This window comes from Cephus cinctus, unplaced genomic scaffold, assembly GCF_000341935.2.
Source record: "Cephus cinctus unplaced genomic scaffold, Ccin1 Ccin1_scaffold0160, whole genome shotgun sequence".
In the NCBI taxonomy this organism is placed as follows: domain Eukaryota; kingdom Metazoa; phylum Arthropoda; class Insecta; order Hymenoptera; family Cephidae; genus Cephus; species Cephus cinctus.
The window spans coordinates 608516-632714 of NW_014332886.1; the positions used below are offsets into that span (position 1 = coordinate 608516).

The 24199-nt window shown below is 38.2% G+C and overlaps 1 protein-coding gene and 1 long non-coding RNA gene across 4 annotated transcripts in view; both read right to left on the reverse strand.

Annotated features, from left to right (window-relative positions):
- The window catches only part of LOC107263554, a 27639-nt gene extending 16960 nt beyond the window's left edge, over positions 1 to 10679 (reverse strand). The window contains exon 1 of the long non-coding RNA XR_003058519.1: positions 10511 to 10679. This is a non-coding gene — a long non-coding RNA (uncharacterized LOC107263554). The remainder of the gene's footprint in view (positions 1 to 10510) is intronic.
- A 9837-nt stretch (positions 10680 to 20516) lies between these two features.
- Positions 20517 to 23659, reverse strand: LOC107263833. Of its 3 annotated transcripts, none has more exons than XM_025080952.1 (3): positions 23106 to 23659; positions 22565 to 22648; positions 20517 to 21357 (listed from the first exon to the last, which is right to left on the reverse strand). In XM_025080952.1, the coding sequence occupies exons 1-3, from the start codon at positions 23380 to 23382 to the stop codon at positions 21332 to 21334; spliced, it is 387 nt and encodes a 128-aa protein (XP_024936720.1). In that variant the 5' UTR covers positions 23383 to 23659; the 3' UTR covers positions 20517 to 21331. The 3 variants fall into 3 exon arrangements, with proteins under 3 accessions (XP_024936720.1, XP_015586952.1, XP_015586954.1); XM_015731468.2 differs by lacking the exon at positions 20517 to 21357 and adding an exon at positions 21655 to 21819 and having other exon boundaries at positions 23106 to 23654; XM_015731466.2 differs by lacking the exon at positions 20517 to 21357 and having other exon boundaries at positions 21385 to 22648; positions 23106 to 23643.
- Positions 23660 to 24199: the final 540 nt, after the last annotated feature.

Consider the following 24199-nt stretch of genomic DNA (forward strand, 5'->3'; position numbering starts at 1 on the left):
GTTGTATAGTCCTCGTCACAATGCCTGTACGTTATGACGTCCGCCAACGTACGTGCACGTATGATTTGTAAACGCTATTAAACTCTGCGCGACGATTATATTAGACTAATGTGAAAATTAATAGATTCGTCAGGCGCGTACGTGCAGCGTGCATTTTTCGTAACTGTGCAATAACGTCATACAGGGATACTCGTAAGTGACTTGTCGATTGAAATATTCTATGCACGCCATTTGAGTATGACGTTAAATCCCCTTGATTCGAACGTGTTGGGTTTTACGTATTGAATACGTATTTGTACAATTATTATAACGGCACTTACAATCTAATAGGAAGTTTGATAAAAGTTTACATTGAAATATCGTATTAGCATTAATAAAAGGTGCATGCGAGATTATACTGCGTGCCCAGGAAATCATCCATCGCGAACTGCAGTCAACGTATTTAATGTTGACTGTGCAATGCATTGTGTTTACACTGCTTCAAAATTACGCGAAGTTACGCGATTTTCTATCGCCATATAATATACATACTGTACGACGAGATAAGGATATATAATTTTGGAATATATATATTTATTCAATGAAAATAAAAAGGTATTATTTTTTTCAGTATTATCATTCAATATTGTTTCACGTAATATTTTCTATTTATTATCCTATCGTAAAATACATTCATATGCTGCATCTAATCACAGTCTGATACATGAAATAGTCGATATCTCCGTATAAAATTTCTATTCGAGCTCACAATGCATACGAGGTGACGATATAATGCAGGAAATCATTAGCGAACGATAATGTACGGGCCATTGGACATCACGCTTATTTATCTAATTAGCCACGTATCTACACGTGCTGAATGCATCATTCCATACGGTGCCATTATTCCAACGTTAGACCCAATGCGCGAACAAGTGAGTCCCTCCAGCGACGATAACGCGAAATTAGACACGCAGCGACAATGTGTTGTGCATGACTGGAAGATGTACAGACAGGAATTTATTATCCACGCCGACGTACGATGCATTGACTGCATTCGTGTATCTATGGGGGTGAGCGATCGCATAGAAATATTTATTTTCCAACGTCCCTTCCGTTTCTAATAATGGTCGAGTAATTTACAAAAATAGTTATTTTAGTTATACGTGTATATTTTTTAATGCTAAAATAAATTTAAAGGACAAACTTAACGACCGAGTGGACGAGAAGTCAATTTGATTGGACTTTACAGCTAATGCATACCTTGTCGTTTATTCTGTGACACAAGCGAACAGTGATGAAACTTAATGATCCAATGAAAAGGCAAAAGGTTCAACGACACAGCTGAAACGTTTCGCTATGGTATATCAAGTTAACGGTACGTCAAATTGACACAGCGCGACGCGTTGACGTTGGAGAACAGCGCAAGCAAGGTTCCTCGATAAATGCAAATCTCGGGAAGGTATGCGCGAGGACAAAACAAAAGCTTATTCATGCGATGATTTCATGATCGATAGCCGATCAATCACCGATCTGTCACGGGAATTTAGCTCGCATTTCAGCTTTCGTACTGCCCGACAGAATTCCGATAAACCTTTAAAGCCCTTGAGCGTGTTGCGGTGAAGGATTTTTCTATTTTCCTTTCGCTTTTCAATTGCCGGTATAGTTGCCGGCAAACCTGCCATCTATTGGCACAACTAGAAATTGCTATTGTCGAAGCTTAAACTCACGTCGAACTACAAAGATTTCTGCTACTTTTGTAAAGGCTTGGGGATGAACGCAACGTTTGGTAACTTGCGTTTTGAAATGCTTTCCTAGAATGGTTATAAAAGCGAAGGTGCTAACTTGCAGTGGCTGGCGCCATAATAAAAACATATGTTTTATTCTTTCCTTCCCTCTTGACGCTACGCGTCGCTATAAACTCATTTATGCTCAAAAACATCAAACACAACCAGTGAATTTACAATGCTCCGCGTCGCGTAGATGGCATCACGACATTCTATACGTATTCAAAGCTTGTTTATTGGCTGGCCTGGCCGATGAGCACGTATTGCGATGCCCGATATGAATTTTCTCTTTTAACACACTTTTTTTTACATTCGGTCTGCCGGTTTCACTGAACTAAAGGAACTCAAATCACGGTTCATCTATTAATATTGCATCCAGGTATAGATATTCTAAAAATAAACAAAATACAGTGCATTATTGACACATTGTCAATCACGTTGTGAATTTATACGACCTTCAAACGTTCGTTGCAATATTTTAATATTTATATCAATGCTCCATAATAAAGAGAAAATTATATAAAAAAATTTTTTACATTAAATTTCCACTTTTCTGATTATTTTATCAACATATCAATATATGTATCTGTATACATAGTGGACGTCGGTGGTACGATAACGATTGGTGCAATTACTTTTCTCTGCGAAAAAGTCTTTCGGCAGTTAAGTAGCTCCACCCACCTCCAGGGTGAAATTTTATCTGCTAAAAAAGAAAGCAGTAAAATCCCTTGGCTACGCCGCATCTAGCGATTGCACTCGGCGCGGATATGAGATAGATGGAAAGGGAACGATATTATGGTCTATAAAAAGGGATGTAAACGAAGGAACCACCCCTGCAGACACGCGGTAATTAGACGAGTGCAAAGGTACTTTTACAACGTTGATTATATACCTATATACTTTGGGCTTCCCTTCATTGCGTATATCCACTTCATAGAGAATCCAGCTAGGGATCTTATATATCAAGGAATTGTGCTTTATGTAACCCCATAAAATTTTAAGGATCGTCTACCGTAGATATACGTATATTTGATAAATATCGTACAAAGTATTTTTTCTCCCATCATCATTAGAGAAATTATCGGTATCATCTTTAATGCCATTATCAGTTAAGGTATCGATGACTTTATTGAGATCCGTTACTTTAGTTTTTCATCTGATCCAACTTATTTCAGAGTTCTTACGAATACTTGGCCCTACCCCTAGGGCATCTTCCATCTGGTAGTGCTGCCACGTAACATCGTGTTCCTAACTTCACGGGGTAAGTACCAAAATTACATCCCCCGGCTGTGCAGCCCTCGAAACGAAAGTGCGGTGTTGGGGATGCTGGCCATCCATATATATTACGGGATTCTTCGCTTCCCCACCGCTTAACGATCTTTGTTTTAGTGCCAGTGGTGCTCAAACTAATGACGCTGGTTGCTCAGAGTTTCTCAAGTCAATGAGAATGACTTTTTTCTTTTGATAATTACACCAATCGAGGCTTATCGGTACTTATCGTACTGAGGATACAATTTTCGATTTCCCTAACTTGCAAGAGAGAAACATAATTTTAGTATATTTATGAGACATCGAATAGGCATCGATCGTAGAATATTGCGGAATAATTTTTTCTTTGGATACGCTGAAATATTCATGCACCTGATAAACCACCCTGCAATTCGTTTTACGCACGTTGAACGCACCGGAGGCGCATTTCATAATAACTGATAGCGTCAAAAAATAAGAGCTTTAATAATTCAAAAGCCTGCCGTGGATTACCGTGAGGGTAGCATGGAGGACTGGCAATAACGAACGGTTATCTTGGGGCTGCAGTTTTGAGGGAGGCTGCACCAGCGATGCGAACATAACCGTAACCATAAACATACATGGCGCGTGAACCGATATACCGTTGTTTTTATGATTTTTAACAGACTGACCTGAGCCTGATAGTGTAAGTGTTTTACAAAAGAGATATACCGATTTCGTAATTCATTTTCTATTACTAAGATAACCTTCGAGTTAAAGTGTACAAATTATTTTGCAAAATCGATGAAGAACGACCAAACACATTTTATTTCTACTATACCAAGTTAAACCAACTTTTTACCAAGCTATGAACTCTGAGTACATTAATGCCATCCGAATAATTCTTTTTTAGGTGAATATAAACAAATAAGTATTATGCTAAAAAGTTGAACCATATTCGCGCGCAATATCGGCGTGCAAATAAAGTCTTTAATCGCTTCGCATTCACGTACTTTTCAAATGACTCTACTGAAACCTCAGTAGTAAAATGATACTGCTATCTTTATTTCACAGTTTGTTACGGTAACGCAACGGATGAGCACTTTACTCTCGTTGTCGGACGTTGAAATCTTTATACCCTGAAGGATCCCATTGCCAGCAAAGCGTGTACTTACGTTCGATTTATTAAAAAATTTTATTTACAAAATAAAATAATTAAATTGCCATACACGAACCTATGAAGAATTCTATTAATATTATATGTAATATGAATTTTGAAAATATTACTAAAGTTCAAAAAAACATACCTTTTTCATATAAGATTTTCCCTTCTTGAACGGTGCGTGTCTATTTCACATTGCATATTAAAGGTATCGTATACGAACTTACTTCTTTAAACGGTTTGTTGCATCACGAAATATTACAATAAATCAGGGCTACTCGACGTGTAGAGAGGAAACGACAAGTTCTGCTATAGTTTAACGCCAAGGCACACAGAGTGACACGATATCCTAAACTGGCGAGGAAATATGAATGAAACAGTATACAATTGAACAGCATGGAATTACAGCGACAGAAATATTTTTTTTTCGGAGGAAATTGATTTAATCAGAATATTTGTATTTTGAAATTGACAATACAGTAATAAAAGATACAATTTTCTAACGAATAACTTTGTACCCTGTTTGATATGGGAAAATAAAGTTTATGTCTATCCGGAAAAAATATAAAAATAATTTATACCGACGTGATGCTCTACGATATATTTCTATTTTATATAGCCGTTATATCTTTACTGAATTATCGTCACTTAACGCGATGCCAAAGTCACATAAATGCGTAACAGCATCGTTAAACAAACAAGAGTCATGAGAAATGGAATTATGTGCGATAATACAGCCATTAGCCGGTAATCGTTGCTACTACATACGCGTCACAAAAATCTATTTTTTTCTTTCAGTAATGCTAGAGTCTCTTGGTATATTGCGATGTACTGTATAATTGAAATTTTAAAATTGAGTGAAACGTTTCGTGTGCACTCAATGCAGGCGATATATTCGACAGTTTCTATAGCAGGATCTATATTCATTATATTTTAGTAGACCTGACAATACCGCGCATAGAAACCACATTGACCACAACGTATGAGCCTCCTATAAAGTGGCCAGCGTGTAATGCTGCACTCTCTTGTACCACTATAGTAATAGAACTTCTAATGGTTATAGTTATGTTAATGGCTGCAACCTAACGCGTTTCAATCCAACGATGACGAGGTGCACTACATGTATATACCGCAAATTGCGTTAATTAAAATAGTACTTTTTTGATCAAGAAAAATTATTAATATAAAATTTATGAAAAAATATGAAATTTGATTGAGGAATTGTGAAAAATTATTTTCAATTGCTTTAAGATAATTTTTTATGTGTTAAAGTATATTTCAGTTACCCCCTTTTTGTGCTAATTATTATTCAAAGAAAGTATTTATTTTTCAACACCACAAAGTATTGTCATCCAATGTATACGTCACGCATCTAGACTCTGATTGTTAGTTTACGTGAATATTGACGTTTTGCGATATAAGGTATGCATAGTAGGAATGATGTAATATATTGACTAAGTCTATGTTTATCTTCAATTTGACAAATATATTATCAGTACTCGACTGAAAACGAAAACATACCATGTTTCATGGGATATTACATAAACACACGTCCAACAAAAAAGACCTTAAGTGAATGCAAATATTGAAGAATATTTGCATATATATAGCTTTCTACTTGGCTAGTAGATTATTATTTCCGACTACGCTGTATAACTGATATTACAATCTTTAAGATTTAGCAGACACCAAAAATTAACTATGACATAAAAATTTAATTATCCATCTCTAATGCGCAGTCTCAAATACTTATTCAATTCGTAGAATAGGAAAAACAACTCATCAGTGAATTCGTTATAAGTTTCATGATAAAATCTACAAATTTTATACACGAGAATAAAATATGTACTAAACACATTCTACGACTAATTATGTTTATCCTGTCAAAATTTGATTAATCAGAGTAATAAGAATGTAAGAATGTCTGACATATCCTGAAAGAGATTAAAAAAGATATAGGAAAAGTTCCAAAATGCACTATTTCACTCCAACCCCTGCCATTCGGCCATTTTGTATCCGATCGGGATAAAACCTTTACCATTAGAACGGGAAGGAAATTTCCTAAAAAATATGTCTTTGGTTTTTCGAAATCTGTCATACTTTCACAGAAATGTAAAAAAATTCAAGTGTTGCACTTCAATTAGACGTTACTGTATATATTTTTCATTTGTAAACACACTTATATCATTTTGCTTTGTAAGGAAATGCACGACAAAGTACCCAGGGTTCTTGGAATGTATGTTGATCATCCTCTAGTCACTCGTCTTTCTCGTCTCGCCAACGGGAGAATGCCGGCTACGTGGGTAATTGAATCCAATTTAAAATTCAACCTTCCAGCATGGGTAAGCCCCGTCGAAAAATACATCCAAGACTACGAAATTCACAGTGAGGTGCAATCGCGCAATGGCAGGCGACAGGCAGTTTAATTCTAGGCAGCCTCCAGAGACGCTTCGGGTGATTCAGCTACCAGCTCAGACACACCCGTCTATTTCTCTTTCGTTCCTACCTCGTTCCTTCTCTCTTCGAGCGTCTTCTACGTCCCTTACGTTTTGTACATCGACGCATGAAACAACCAGCCCCACGCCACTGGAAGACAGACTCGCCAACTCCCTGCTAAATTCCGCTATTTATTTCGTCAAAACAAAACGTGCAAAGAGCCGCTACGCCAGACGGAGGGATGTAACATAGCGTCGCGAGATTGCTTGAAAACCGTCCACGTCGCCGGGCTCCAACGTTCAATTTCAAAAGGTCAGCATTTCTGAAGAAACCGCCCTTGACTATATCTCGTCGCAATTTACTCGACTGGCAAAGTCCCACAAGTTTTTTCTTTTCCAGATGCACCGAAGTAATGGATCTTCTTTATATTTGGTGCGAAGCGTACACGTTTACTTGAGGTTTTAAAGGTATCTGGCGTACCTTGGAATGTCATTCAGTATGCAATTTATATTTAAGGCGAATGCAAGAACCACTTTTGCACTCTAGTTTCAATTGAAAATCAGTTCAAAGTTGTAAGATTTAAATACGGGACGTAATAAAATTTATTACTGAAACCTGTTCTCTAGTATTTTATTACTTAATGGTAGGGATGTTTAAGGCCGGGGGTTCCTTCAGTTTCTTTCAAAAATCTCTCGATATGTATATATATATATACCCTCTCATTGTCAGTTCGCGACATGGACACGGAACATGGCTTTACCTGGTTACCAGTATTTTCCTTATTTTATACTCGCAATTTAAATACGAATGACTTAATTCCTTGACGTGGGCAAGGTCGGAGCTCCCTACTCTAACTGACTTTACTTTTATTTTATGTGCCTCCGGAGTGCCACTTGGAATTTAGATCTCCCATTCAAACGGACGATTTTAACGCCTTCTCTCCGAATTACTTGCCAGGACACAATTTACCGGAATGGCTTACCGGAAGATCGTCAATCTCAAGAATCTTTCTCTATAACTCGGCTTTACTTGTTACATGAAAAATCATAAAAACAGGTAAAACATGCCTAGGAGTTACTTAGGCCATCAACTAAATTGGCTGTCTAAATAAAATAAATAAGTAAATGAATAAAATATAACTTAATTAAATTTGGCTACGTAAATTAAATAGGACCTTCGTTGATTCGGTTTTGAAGTGAATTATACAATATAAACATCGGTATTCTTAAAAAAAGTCCCTAATACATGCTGGAATTTCTCATTTAAATAAAATTGCACTGTTTTAAATTATGTTATGGTACATTGCTGCTTTTAGATATATGTATGTAGTTATAAACGGCCGACGTAGCCATGAAAGGTGACAAAATATCAAAACACCGAGCATTAAAAAAGCCCAGTACTGTAATAAACTGTGTAATTAGTTATCGAACGATGATTAAGTCATAAATTAAGCTTCTTTACCTGTGCTCATCGTAGTAAACGAGACAGTTTACCTCTTCCTATAGTACGGCCATAAAAAGAGCGTCGTTTTAATGGACAGATACGAAAAGCAAGGTGTAAAACATGATTTACTCATCGCAACATTTTCACAGCGAATTTTTTCCCTGAGCCCGTCAATTAGATCCCTGAAATAGCTTAGCACGATATCTCGAAAAACGAGTTAAAGTTAACGATAATATTCCCAGAAATATGCCTTATCAACATATAAGACTAAATTTCGCTCGAGGAAGCATGAAAATCTAACACACCAAAATTATGATAAATTACCTAACATACTCCAACTATATACTGCAACGCTGTACTTACCTGTAACCATTATCGAGTGCACAGTGTGCATAGTGCATAAAATGTGCATATTGTAACCCTATACCAAAAGGCATGCAGAGAAACTGCCACAGCAATAGGTACATAATAATATAATGTACTATGCTACGTTCATTCCGGAGGTGAGCACTTACTATAGCACTTTAAGATAATGTGAAATATCAAAGAATGGAAATAAAAATGCTTCAAAAATTTCCCCGAAATATATAACTTGAAGTACAATAAGAGAAATGTCTTTGCGAATGGCAATATATAACGTAATATCAAGATAGTAGCAATACATATAAATACTATGTGCAATTTTAAAGGTATCAAAATATACCAAGGACTAACAAACAGTTTCTGGGTAGTTTGCCGGTCCGGATGTTTAGTTGTCAGAAAACCAAGACGGAAGAAAACTTCCGCGAAAAGGAGCCAGTGGAAGGCAAAACATGTGAAGGATCTCAAAGAGATTCAAATCGCATTGAAATAAAAGCGAGCGGAATGACGTATACCGAGACATATATCATAATATTCATACATAATTCAACATTTCTATTCTTACGTAAAAATAGCGTACTGTTTACGCACATTTCTCGGGAGAACTCACACCGAGGCATAAAGCTTAGAAATTGGTTACTAAGGAATTTTAATAAATTTTTAAAATTTATCGGAATCTCAAAAAAGAGAAAAGAAAAATACTGTGATAAACAGCGAATACACACTTGCTTCTACTGAATAGTCCAATGATTAAATTTAGATGCTAATTGATACGACTCGAGTTAATTAACAATTTCTGTATGCATTTACTTGGCATATACATATATTTCCTTTGAAATTTGTTCGCAGCTTCCATTCACACAGCTCACTGTCTCAATTTCCATTGGAACTACCTACTACAGAAATTTCCATAAGACAGGGGTAACAGTTCAAGGACGAAAAGAGAAATAGAAGGCAGCATTCTCCGTGGGGTAAGTAACGGCAGTAAACCTTTGACACAGGGCCGTAACACGTTTAACCCGTGCTCCCATACTGCCCTGTCTCGTAGCAACTCACACCATAGCCATCACCATGACCATCGCAGTTACGTGAGTACCGACCCGACTCGGCCCTTGCTATCGTAGATTTATCGACAACTCTCCCCAGTAATACCCTTATAAATTCACGGAGAGTCGAAGAGCCATTTGCAGCCAACTCTTCCACCAAATATGTGAAAAGAATCGATAATGGTTTCTGTGCATTTGGAAGGAGTTAAAAAAAGTAAATAAAAGAATCAACAAAGACTCGATCATTACGGAAGTGCGAAAATGGTTGTTCCAATGAAGACCGAATATCCGACCAATAAGAAGAGCGTATCCACGTTTTATAGCTGGATGACATTTAAGTGTAGTAAATTATTGGATAAATTGATGGGAGCGTATATGCTCATCGTTTTTGGAGTATAAGTATACTGGGTGAGAAAGCAATTAAGTTTAATTGTCGTTTGAGATCTGTCTTTAAAGTTTCACCTCGGGCAGGATCGCGGTCAGCCTTTGATATGTGGATTTTTCTGGGTCTCCGAGGTTAAATTATGGTGGCGGATAATGCTCGTCACTAATTGGTTGTGTTTCATTCCTGCTGGCTTCAGAACGAGAAGCTATAATTTATTTAACGTTTTATTTATATTCGTTCACATTGTTTGCTCGGACGTGCTTATTATTACCGGCCCACGGGACTCTGCCAAGTTTAATCGTACTCAAAGTGCATAAATCACACGGAACTTGATAATAAATCAATTTTAGGGGGTCCCTGTTATGGCTTCTAAGTCCGATCAGGCCCATGGGAATGTTTGCTCTGAGATGCCTTAATTGCGAGTTGTATGCACCATAGATCGTTTGTACCGTTATGAGGTTATTACGTAAAAACGAATCACTATTGACGGCTGAATAAAAGTATCGATATCAATTATTAGTATAATAAAAATTTACGACATTAAGCACACAATGAATACACAATAGTTCCCCATTGATGTATATCCTATAAGGGCTATACCGCTGTATAAGAAGTAACAAAAATTCCTTTACCAAGCAATCCGACATGGCACTAAAGATGTAACTAAAAAGTGTTATCGTGGTACCTGATAGATTTACCCAGATCCTTTAAATCTCCTAACGAGCTTAAGAGAATTTCTAAAAACTTTCACAACTCGACCGGCAAAGGAATCACTTATCTTCATACTTTGGCAAGTACATTGTCTTCGCAGCAAGGCATTATGTAAGACTGTGTCTTGGAGTCCGGCCAGCAGGGTGCAGGCGTTACGACTGACACTCAACCCACGTTTCGTAGTAGAAAAACGTGAAAATACTCTAATCGTAAATGTCATTCTTGAAGCCTTAGTGACTACCGAAATAAAGAATAAGCGTTGCAATACTAAATAATCTTGAGGAAAGTAAAGGCAATTATATCCGAGTGACGAAGACCGTATATTATCCACACGAGGCAAATAATTGACGTAATTAAAGCCTATTGAAGAAAGTCATAAAGACAGGGCGATAACAACAACATATTGTAAAAGAATAATATATGTAACAGAACTATCATAGTAAAGTCACACAGCACGTGTACAATTGCAGTAGGTATAGACATATGAAAACGACATACATCTACTCGTCGTGCAGTTACATCTTGTGAAGGGAGGGTCCTAAACTACCGTGCAAACTGGCATTAGTTTGTGGTTTCTAATCCATTAATCCGTTCATTAATCACTTGGAATTGTGCTTTGGCCGTGAGAGCCGCCAAGGCTGCTCTACCAGTAGAGGCGGTAGTTAGTCGAATGCTGAAGTGGTCACCTCGATGCTATCGACGAACGACATTGAAATGGACCAAAGTCGTCCCATTATGATTTAATGCCCGTTCGAGTCCTAAAGGGGTTACGTAACTACCGCGTGCTACCTTTAAATGGTAAGCAATAATAGCCTTGTAAGGATTACGTTAAGGATTTCAATTTAATTGATGTCGATGTGCCAATCATAAACAATCTTGTTTATAGCAGATTTTAGGTGAACCAGAGTAGCTGTCGATAAAAGCAGGTATTTACTTTTAGATTGTTACGTACAGATGATTCTTTGCTGTACTACAATGGACAAAGCTGTGTGTGCAATTAATTTGAAATATTTAATATTTCAGGCGATCGATACGACGTGGATTATTAGCTGAATTAGAACTGGTAGGATGATTAGAAGGAACAATGAAGTTTTGGGAAAACCATTTACGTATATCAGTACTCGTAAGCTTCGAGCAAACAAGGTAAATCCACCACGTGACTAGAGGTTTAATACGCCGCTAAAGAGGGTGAACTTTTTGCGTTAAGTAGAGAGTTCAGGCAGTGGGTGGTTAAGTCTAGTAATGATTTTAATTAACGGCTAAGGATCTAATGCCAGGAAAACGAGAAGGGGATGAGTAGTTCAGGGCGTTGCACCTCTGAGGAGACTCGCAATAAGGCAATATAAGCGCCCTTTGCTCGCTGCAACTGTTAACGATAAGGGTTCCCATCGCCTTCATTTTCCACCCTTCGAATCTACTTCTGAAGCTTTTTCTAGCATACCAAGTAGTCTCCGCAACTCATGCAAGACTTAAGAGTCCAAGTCATGTAAGTCGTGCTCGGAATTTTACGAGTGGTAAGTAAAATCAAATGTTCCAATAATTTCAAAATTACAATGGCGTCAGATAATCCCATGTCACGTTTTTCAATTTTTCCGTCTTCCTCGCTTTTGATCGAACGAAATTTTTCAAAGAAATAGAACGGAAGGAAAACAATAAGGGATGCATATAACCATACGTGCTTCGCAAAAGGTCCACGAAATCTACAGAGATAATGGAGGCTGGCCGCGGGGGGGCTCTTCAAAAGTTGGTAATCCCTTCGCGTTAAGACAGGTTTTGTGGATGGAATCCAATAAGAGGTTACGAAGGGTGAGCGAAAGAGGATGAAACCTATAGTACAGTAGAGTCATCACTGTTGTGTTAAGCGAACCCAACCTCCTTCACGGTATACAGGCCGTCATCCTCTTTGCGAAGCATTCCGGCCGCCCTCCTGGAGCGGAGACTCTCTCAAGGGCACTTGACGGCGGAACTGGAGCAAGACAAACTTGGTCGAAGAGTCGGAGCAGCCTGCCGCTGTTGGAAAGTCCGGAAACCTCCAGAGGGTACTGCACACACCACCGATCCAGAAGTCTAGGAATTTAGCCGCGATGCCACTTCAACGGGGTAACGCATGGCTCAATAAGGCTAACCCAGTTCTAAGGATAGAGCTTCAGTTTTGCGAACGAAGTTCTTGCCGGTTTACGAACTTTACCGCAACAGAAATTCAGGGCGCTGCTGTCGCATCACCGAAACTGGCGCACTGGACGTTCGACGATTCTCTGACACTTACACTTAAAAAAATGTATACATATATTATGACGGGGCCTCAGACCTTCCTTAGGAGTTCTGATCGGGAATCGAACCCGATACCTTCGGACTGCCAAGTCGGGCACTTACCACTGTGCTACCGAACCCAATTGTTCGGTCATTCCCAGGTTGTCTCCTCTCCAGCTTTGTAACGTCACCTTACACGCTTCCCCCTCTTAAGAGCAAAGTGTGGGCGCGAAGCAATCCCACCGAGGGTCGTCCTCGGCCTCGGGATCCGCTTGGCCGACCCCCACCTCTACCTCGATGGTACCCTCTGGTTGTGACGATGCGGACGCCACGTCACAATATATATCAAGCTCTATTAGTAATCTCCCCTATTTCAACATTATCCAAGTACCAACTTCAAAGTTTTCGAAGGACGATTTGCTGAGGAAGGTAACTATCTTGTCTTCTCTCATCTTATCCTCATCTTGAGGCATTCAAGTGTCAGACGAATAGCAAGTTTCTTCTTAAGAGGATAGGTTTCCCTACGTAGAGCCAGACTGAAAGTGGAAACCCTGTTGAGAGGAACTTAAGTAGATCAGTTTTCAAGCTATGTATACTACATTCTGCTATCATAGCAGTTGTCACTTTTACGCAAGCGATTCGCTGATAAAATCCTTATCGAGTGTTTACCATAGTATAAGAAGTGACACGGGACTCTTTCGATATTTAGTGCGCATCAAGGGCTTCACGTTGACTTGCTTCTGATCCAGGGCGCGACACAGGACTTCGGATCGTGTGTGAATGCCAGTGCGATAAAGGATTTGTTATTGGCTGCAAGACAATGGCTCCGGTGATAGAGGATAATCAATGCTGTACAAGGGGTCTGAACTGGGGCGAGCATAGACCGTGTTGAACGGTTTGACAAGTGCTATGACATAGGCCACCTACATCGTGGCGAACGACGACTAAATTTTGGTACGTAGTGATGTTTACACAGGAGCATCAGTTTGTCAACGAGTGACAGGGTTGAATGTCCGCGATGAAAAAGCAGATGATCGCTGCAGTGTAAACGGACCAGTGCAAGAGTATGCATTCGCATCCCCGAGAAGGATACGACTGTTCGGCACTTTGAAAACGGATTGTATGGAAAGAAAGGGAAGATATGTATGAAAGAGAAGAGAGTGCGAGGAAGAGAAGGAAACCGGTGAACAATTTCGACACGTAGAAGAACGTGACAGTTTAATATTAGAGATCGCTAGAGACCTCGCGTCACTGCGTTGTCTCAAATGTGTATTTATGGGCGCGATCTCTTCGCACGGAGTGGGTATACGTCCCGCAGGCGGAAGAAATACGAGAAGAGATTAAGGGAAAAGAAAGAAGATGCTACGGAAAGGTAGAATGGAAGGGATATAAGTATTCATAGGGCGTTTTGTAATATGTCAAAAATCCGGACGTGGATTAAGTCGAGGAAGGAATGGGCGCTAATATCGTAGATTTAGAGCTGAACCGTCGTGGTAGCGCTGGGTAGAGATATTCCTAGAAAAATATTTCTGCTCTTTTATCTCGCCTTCATAGTTCATGCTGGACTCTTTCGTTTGCACCGCGTGACTTGAATCTATGAATATTGTTACCGCGTGGCGATAGGATATGCAACAGATTATTACAAATAGGAACGGCGGATAATGTTAAATCTTAGACGTTGATATAGAAACGCGAACGTGCTCTCCTTGAAATTGGAAAAACTAGTCACGACCTTAATAAGAATTCAATTCGCATTCGACAGTTTCATGTAGTTGGAAGGCTTCTCTACCATTTTCGAGGTTAAGTTTCTAACCACGCCGTTAGAGATTATTCCGAGCCACTTTGCATTTTCACCTACCATGATAAAATCCAACGTGAATTTCAGCTACACCCGGTAGCCAGTCTCGGTATATGTATAACCCGTCTACCGTGACTATACGAGGACATTGGCCGTTGTGCATCTGCAGGGGAGTTTCCCGGAGTAAAATGACTAAAAGACCTCCTGCGTGAAAAAGAACACGGGACACGAAGGGAACGACGAAAATGCGACGCGTTGTGAATATCGAATCAGGGGGAATCGGATAGCGATAAACGACGCGATTGAAAGCCCCTTGGATCGAAGCGTTGCTGAACCCCATTGCAGTATTCTCTCTGGAATGTACTTGGATATCGATAAGCCATTCGTATTTCCAGTGAACCCGACGGTAACGACCAATGATAGTGGACGACTTAACGGGAACGGCCAATAGGAGAGGCTGTTGAAGACTTTCGAGTTAGCAGGGACTAATACTCGAACAAAGGAAGCTTCTATACGGACTACCAATTTATGTTGGTATCCTTTACTGCCTGCCTTTCGGAGCCTTAAGCGGTATTACGATAGAACGGATCCAGTCAGGTAGAAAATCCTATTGGACAATGGAGTCCTTCGAAGATAAGCAAACGTTTAAAGAGATAAGAATAACTTGTGGAAGAATCGATGGAATATTATTTATTAATGTTCTAGAAAATTGGAATCTTATTCTTGCCATTACACTCGTCATTCGCCAAGTTTTTTGATACGGGATGAAGAGTATCGATTTTGAGTCGAGAATGGTACGCCGATAGAACGAGGATATTATTAATAGTCAAAGATAACAAAATTAAAGAAAGACTGCAATTTTATATTATTTCTTTATGCAGAATCTTGAAAAATCTTTGGAATTGGCTCAACCAATTCCTCTTCCTTATTCGTATCTTCCCTGTATTCAAATTCGGCCTTATACCAACCGGTGAATCTGATTCTATGATATCGTTTGATTTAGAATCCTCTTTCTATGGTCTGGGTATATGTATATCGAGATATTGGATACACACTATTTTCAATAAAAAGAACGCAATTACAATGTCTCGATAAGATCTTCAGATATTCTTGATACTTTCTGGAGAGCAAGGAAATTTTTTGACCCTGAGCCAATAGTGCTACTGATCCTAGATTCAATGATGTCGAATGGAACAGATAGTTAAGAAAAGTCCCGCTTAGATGGGGTAAGCGGTATTATTGCGGTCATCGAAGACCTTCCTCATGATAGGGGAGCACCCAGTATCTACCCACCATGACGCTCTCTACCGTATAGTAGATCCTTTCGTAGTACCAATTCCGACCAATCCTGATGGCATCTTTATAGCAGTAGAACGAACGAACGGAGAATGTTCAAAAGACGCAGGCAATGCAGTATTTTTACAAGAAATTTCCACGCGTAGTAAAATTTCCCATCGTCAAAGACAATGTGTGATAAATCACTGAAAAATCATTGAGCATCTTTGACAATACAGCATTGGCAATAAGAAATTCTGCTAAGGACCTTTTTAACGCGAGAAAATTACTTATTAATTACTTATTAATTACTTAAAATTACTTATTAAATTACTTAATTAATTACTTCTGATCGTGTTAAAAGTTCAAAAAAAAAATTTAAAAATAATAATTTCAGTATACCTTTATATTAGCCATAAAAACATGTTTATACATGGCGGTCTGAAAACCTTAAAATCTCAAATAAAACCTCATCATACATGATTAAAAATTAATCCTCTTTTACGATTCTGAATCCAGTATGTGCAAGCGTTTGACGCTTATGACATAGTAGGACGAAAAAGCCCATTAACAGCTTTTTATATTCTCTACAACAGACTACCCCCTATATGATCTGACTGCAAAAAATGTCAGACTACAATTCGAACAACTCCAATTGTAAACTTTAAATATAAAAAATTGTAGTACTATCGTATTATGAAAAAATACAGTTTGTTTTTTCGGGTCAAAAAACGAATATTCAATAATATTCATTTTCTGAAATAATACTGATTCAGGAAAGAACAAAAACACGAATCACTGAAGCTTATTGCAAAATATTTAAAATTGGTACGCCGATTAAATTTTTCGGATCGACTCGATTCAGTCAACTGCGCTAAGGGGCTGGTTGCAGCGAATGCATTTGAAAGACGACGGAATGAAACTGCTCGTCCGGGAATAGGAAATGAAGTAAACGTCTCCCGGGTGACGGATTTGCACAGCCCCCTTCGCAGCCCAGTACGTCGTACGTTTCAGAATCGCTGGGGCTGACGTACTCGAGCGCCGTGTTCTTTGCGAAGGCGAGAAACCCTAGGAAAATGGAAAAATAGGGTAAAAAGTGGAAAGCTCATTCAAAATGTGTGAAAACACGAAGGGAGTGTGAATCAGGATATTTACGTGATGAGCACTTACGGAATTCGTATAAGAAGACAATTAAAGCTTGCAATGGTACGAAAAGTATACCTATATATAGAAAAGCAAATGACAATGCATTTCGTCTATAGTATTTGACATAACACAGAGGTAAAAATTTTGTTATTTCCATCAAGTATCCACGAGGTATCCAAAAAAAAGTTTGCTCTAAATTCAAAGACAAAAAAGATTTTTAAAATATATATGCTCAACCCTTGTTCTCTGTTTCGCGCACGTATGAGTTCATTTTTGCGAAGCGCAGTTTGGTGCTTCTGCATGCAGAGTGCGTTGTGTTCTGGGTGGGTTATTCTTTCGGTTCGTTGTCTCACCATTGTGTTACGTAGACGTAGACGATGCTCCTACTGCTGTCCCTTGCAGTGAATACTAAACGAACGGATCGAGCGGCGTTGAAGCACAATGCGAATTTATCGTCGAAGAATAAGAACAAGATCGCGGATTGGAGTTTACGTTTATCCGTAAGAAGGAGAAGAAAGTAGATAGATACAAAAAAAAAGTGAATAAATACAAAGAATGAACGTTGAGATTTCAAATGAACCTTAACCTACAAAATCAAAGGGTATATTTTACTTCGAAGGGTCTTGTCACAGATTTCGTTTAAAATAACATTTGTTACAGCTTCCTACTTTATTTTCTTTAAGTTCGAACCAGATTGAATACTTTCAAATTATCCCCTAGGCAAACGAATTGAGATGAATACCTTATAGCTATTAGACCCAAAATAAATCCGAGCGTTTTCTTTCCCTCTGCAGCGAAATGGGATAAGGCAGGACAAATTTAAATTCCAATAAAAACGTCGCTTGTCCAAATGTAAATTTACGACGGAAATAATTATTGCTCTCTCGCCGTTCTGTTCTTTTATTTATTTGTTTCTCTTGATCTTTCGCGCGCCAATCGTCATACCCAATAAATGTATCTTCGTTTCACTTGCATTATTCCCCATACGAACCTCGAGATCATCATTTTTGGCTTGATTTACTGCACCGTAAGAGACATGAACCCACCGTCCGAACCTGGAGCAATTAATTATCTCGCACTATGTGAAAAATAGCGAGGTGCCTACTGCGTTGGATCATATTTTTTCTCTTACCCTCGTCCTTAGCAGGATCGTTTATCGCGCAGTATCTTTAATATGTCCTATGCCCGTGAAAAATGGGTAGAATACATGTAAGCGGAGATAGCACAAGATGCGATGATCCATCTCATGATCCTCTGGGATCGTTACACCCAGTTCGATCCTGACTTACCCAGTTTTACCTTATACATTTATTCAAGTAAATACAGCCTATCTTATCTTGATCAATTTTTATGAAAAAAATTAAAATACCACATTCGGTAATATCGTTCAACGTATTGCACGTTTTAGATTGCATAACTTTTTACACATTTTATCCTACTGTGACGTATTAAATTCGTATGCGTTGTGGCATATGTGGACCCATAATACATAGGAGAAAAAACTCTTATCTGGTGGGGTATAAATGAGGGTAATATGCTAACATAGAGGTTAGAAACGACTCATGTCCCTAGGCACATAGCTCCACATACGTCACTTCCGTCTTGGGGGTGCAAGGAAGAGGAAGGAAAAAAATAATGGAAAAAGTCCTACTTTACAGCATCGCATTTCAACCTGGATTATAAGGTATAGAGTAATGGGAATTCCTTACATTTTTTTCTTATCACGTAAGACATCGAACTGATACTATTCACTATATTGATATATTGTTAAGTATTAAATAAGTATTTACTGTAAATGCTGAATGCGAATTTCTTAAATTTCCGTAACGTTTCCTAGCGCTGGGATTTCATGGAACGATCCCAGGACCCTACAGATTTCTTCATCTAATTACAAATCGACGCCCCCTCGTTTCCTTCGGAAATAAAGACGAATTGCTCCTACATTTCTGAGCTGTCGCTCGAACGAGAAGGATCGACTGATAAATGGCAAATTAATTTGACTTTTTACTTTACTGATACGGGAAAACAGGACAAGCAATCACGCCCAACTTTTGGATTTAACAAGGTCGAAGTATCCTTAGGAAACTTTACGATGGATTTTCATTTGGAGCCCAAATAACATACATATATATATTTAATGTTTCGCAATTTATTCTAGAATGAACTGAAAATGATTCGGTGGACATTTATATTATTGTTTTATTTGAATATCATCAGTGATATAAATAAGCCAATCAATCTATGTATAACGGTATAATCGGAGTAGCTGATACGTCACTTCTTGACAAAAATATAAACATAAGTTTCTTACAAACTCCTTGTACCTTCGTCTATAATTATGAAAATGAGTAATAAAAAAGTTTTAATTATGTACTGGGTACGATAATGAACATGAAAATTATGCAGTTTTCGAAAAAATATCCCATTCCGCGACCTATAATAAAACTCGAACATTCAGCAGCTCCTTAGAAAAAACAGAAATTAATTGTCTACCTTCTTTCAGTTATGAATATTAACAGGGTAAAGATATAGGCCCTCTTCACTCTCCGGAAAGTTGGCTCTCTTTAATTTTCCGGTAGCTGCTTCGAGGGCGCCCAACTCATGGTCCTTGTTAACATTAAGGTGAGAGCTTCAAGAGAGATAGGAGCTTTTCGGTGTGTTTCAGGTTGAAATCTTGAATATTTACGACAGATAAAACTTGTATTTCTCGACAATCCTGTAAACGTCCATTTCTAAAAATGTAAATTTTTTATACGCACACAGTACCGCATCATTTCAAAGCCGTTGGATTTAGCAATTCCGGCGAGGGTATAAGGTAGAGTGTATTTTTTGATGCGGAAGATAATTGCATTACGGGACAATGCATGGGATGCGCAGCATATAGTGCAACGACATGAGGAGCTCGGAAAATGTGATTTTTACGATAGACTTTCCATAATCGAGATATAAAGTGCCACAAGGGAATGGGCTCCTGCAATATATTTATCGTACGTCACTTTGGACGGGAGAAGGAACCATGAAATTATTATCACGTCATTTCCTTAGACGCCATCCTGGAAAAGCAGCCTGCGGACCGCATAGCTCGTAGCGCGGCGAGGGATGGCACGAGGAAAGAAAAGAAAATAAAAGGTTATTTTAGGAAAAGCCACTGGTCCCGCTGAAGATGATAGATTGGAGGAGACCCAGGAAGTAATTTAGGCAGAACCTTTTAGACGAGAAGGAGGGAAAAGTGGCAATAAGAATGAAAAGGAATGAAAGAGAAGGTGCGAAAGCTCGGCCCTTAATTTTCGTAGGATTAGGCGGGAGAATTTGAATATTCGGATCAGTGGGTTACAAATTGATGAAGTACCTTATGAAGTGTGTAACCATTGACGTTCTGATCAAGACCTCGTGCTATTATATACTTATTTAAAAAAAAGAATTGACATTATCAAAATATTAACTACGAAAAATATAATCATTTTTTTTTTTCAAACACATTTTTTTTAAATAAAATACAACAAGTGTCTGTTGCTAACCTCAAAATGTTTCCACGATGTTTGGTCACGAAAAATACTCCAACGGAAGGATCAAAAAAATCTGTTAAACCTGTTCGATAATCATAATTGATTTTATTTCAGACTTGTTTTCCCATTCTGATAATAGATGGTGCAACGTACCTTCCAAGAGCCAATGACAACCACGTACAGACGCAGCTCAGCATGCTTTACTGCAAAGAAGCATGGGAGTCGCAGTCGGAGTCGAAGCTCCAGGGGTAATCCGATTTGCCCACTGATTCGATTTTCAATTTTCTCCCAGGCTCCCTAACCTCTCAAAAGCTACGCATTTCCCTGCCTCCCATTCCCTTTTCTTCTTCTTCTTCTTTTTCAGTTAAGATAGAAAGTTCTCTTTCGTTCAGCCCTCATCAGGCAATGGCGCACATACCCATCACCCAGATTCATATCGAGGGATTATTTAAGAAGTTCCAGGACAACCGAAACTGGGGTTAGGTTAATTACGTCATTTTTCATCCGGAGCAATACCATTTCGTTTAAATTTGCTCAGGGACAACGGGACTGGCTATATCTTAACGCCGCCATTGATTTTCGACGATCTTACAATGGCTTAACGATTATTGTATTCGTAGCCGAAGATATATTTCAGTTGTACAAAATTTTAACGTACTAGAACTTCAATGTATATTTAATGTAATTAATAACCTTACATAGAAACGCAGTATGACTATTATCATCTGAGAAATCACTTAGTACAATGTGGATTTAAACTTTCCTTCGCCGGCCACAGTTACTTCTAGTACAAGTATTTTACGAATGTTCTCTGAGGCGATTAAGTATGAAAATTTGTCCAGTTTACTATAGAAAAAATAAATTGACATTTAGTAAATGATAAAATCCTTAATTAATTATATTTATCAGTCGTAGTAGTACAAAGCGATAGGATGCGACGATTTTTCTTTCCGATATAAATATACATATATTTATAATTCTTACCAAATATTAATAAGACATGAAATTATGAAAAAATGGATTAATGCTTAATATATATTTTCATTGGCGCGAGTGGCGTATTATACTTATCTACCCTTATAATTTTAACAGTGCACAACAACACCTTTTTAAATTTTCCGACTTCCATTCTTTATATTTTGTTTTTCTTTGTTACAGCGGAAAGCATTGATTAATATCTTTTTTGGCAAAATCGCAAGCAACATAAGAATTGGCTGAATCATCCTGCAGAATTTCAAGACCCATAAATCCGTATAAATAGCTGCCAATACACCAATTATCCATGGAGCATCCATCAGTAAGTACAACCTGAGGAAAACGAAGTACTTTTTTTTTGCGTTCCTCGATACATTTTCATTGGCCACCGCCGTCGTCTTACGTATACGTATGATCTTATACGTTGTGTAAACGAAAAGGACATTGTTCATAACGCACATTATAACGGGTAATGTGGTAACGTAAACAATAACCCCGAGATTAGCACCGTCGTCGAATCTTTCGAAATCTGGCCTTAACGGTGAATGTTTCGGAACAATTGGTAACAGTTCCATGAAGCAAGCAAACGCAGTCGGCACAAAAGCTCCGCCCCAAGCAAATGCCGAATAAATGCGAAATTTCCGTGCCTCCTCCGTACCCTGTGGATCGGCCGATGGCATCCAGCGAAATCTAGTAATTACCAAAGTCATGTCGAAGCAAATGAAGAATAGCCAGAATACCGAGGATATCGTGAGAAACATTAAGCTCAGACCGAACAGAACGAGTAACATTGAATTTATTGATTTATGACATAAAATTACGAGTCCCATGCCAAGTAGTATCAAAGCAATTACTAATTGACTGCCGTTATAGCACAATACAGCTTTGTCATAAGCACGATGACGAAGATCAGAAATTGCAAAGTAAAAAATTACGACTATCAAATATGGAAACACGTATATTATATTCGCAAACACCACTATACTAGCGCCCCAAAATTTTAACGGTGTAAAGATGCTGTCACATTGGTCCATCCCGTTATACATGGCTCTTGAACAATTTCGTGAGATCACTGTACCGTTCGCCAAGATCTCCAAACACGTGTTCCCGGTCCAGGTAATATTTATGTTGCCATCTTGCGTCCAGTTGTCTTCTGTGCTATCTGTCAGAATAGTAAAAAATGTTGCAGTTATTATACTTTAGACAGGCTGTATACAAAAAAAAAAAAAAAAAAAAAAAAAAAAAAAAAAAAAAAAAAAAATTCCCATCTCGTCGGTATAAGAATAAATCGCGAGGATGCTTTATTATGAAATCGGAAATTGGCGTCGATCTTCGGGCGAAGAGCGAGCGTTTCCAGAGTCGTAAGATAAATGTATACAGAGATGTGGTCCACTTTGAAGGAGTCCCATAGGTCCGGGCAATAAAAGCCATCATTCATCAACTTTCACTTATCATCTAGACTGGTAAAATAATCAAAGTTTCTTTACCAAGTAAAATAAAATATTTGTGCATATTCCGTGCGAACACGCCTACACAAAATTTCTTGGTGTCAAAAGATAAATAAAAAACGAAGTTTGAATAGCTGCGTCTTATAAACAACGCAATAATGCATTACTTACTTGCAAAACATACGTTGTAAGATATGCTGCTAATATCGGTCACGTTCAATGCATGAAAAAGCGTTTGGTTTTGATTTTCACGATATACACAATCATAATTGTCGTTAAATACATGATCAATGTCGCAGCACTTTGTCAAGAAATTCACAGATTCGCTGTTCGTCGCGATCACCAGAATCGTAAAAATACTAATGGAAAACATTCTTAAGGACTTCTCAACGTGAGAGCAGCTAAAGTTGAAGTGAGTATCAACGATGTCTCCCTCCACTTTAACCATATTCAATGTATTCCGGAATGATAATATGTGCACATAACATCTTGGAAATTCAGGGACTACTCGAAGCAACCTGTTATGCCTGGTTAGCTATAAAGTCTCTGGAGATCGTGTGTGACGCATGAAAGATCCACGGTTCAAACACATTCGTATACTTGGCACACGCTCGGATCACTATATATCATTTTCTGAGATTACGCTGATGTCCTGGACAGACCATCAACAGTCACTAAGAATGAATTACAGTAGCAACGATATTGTCTTCTGTCTCGACAAGTTCTAGTTCGATGACTGTGTGGAGGATAAAGACACAAGATGGAAATACCAGAAAGAAACGCGTCGCCCACAATTGGAATTTCCTGCAATATATATTGCACGACAACGTCGTGAAGAAGTGGGAAAATTTTATGTTATCAAGTTGGCATAACAATGTGTATCTATATAAAGAAAAGTTGAGTGACAATACACGCAACTTATTCCATTTATTTTTAACGTGAAGAAAAGAGAACAGTAATGATTACAGTCTTCTGAATAAATTGTACTATTCTACTGCGTTCATCGTTCATTTTCTATCCTATGTAGAATTCACTGCTAATCGGACTAGTAATTATAATCCTCTTTTTTTTTTCCGTGATGTGACGAAGTGCCCAAAAAAATTCAGGAATCGAACGAATTTTACTAATATTTTTCCTACATACAATATAATATTAACAGTTAGTGAGTGCATGCTACAGGTTTTATTTCAGAAAAATCGTAATACTCTTTTTCTATATATGAATTATGGATAATTCTTTTTTTGCGTTTTTCTACGTTACACTTC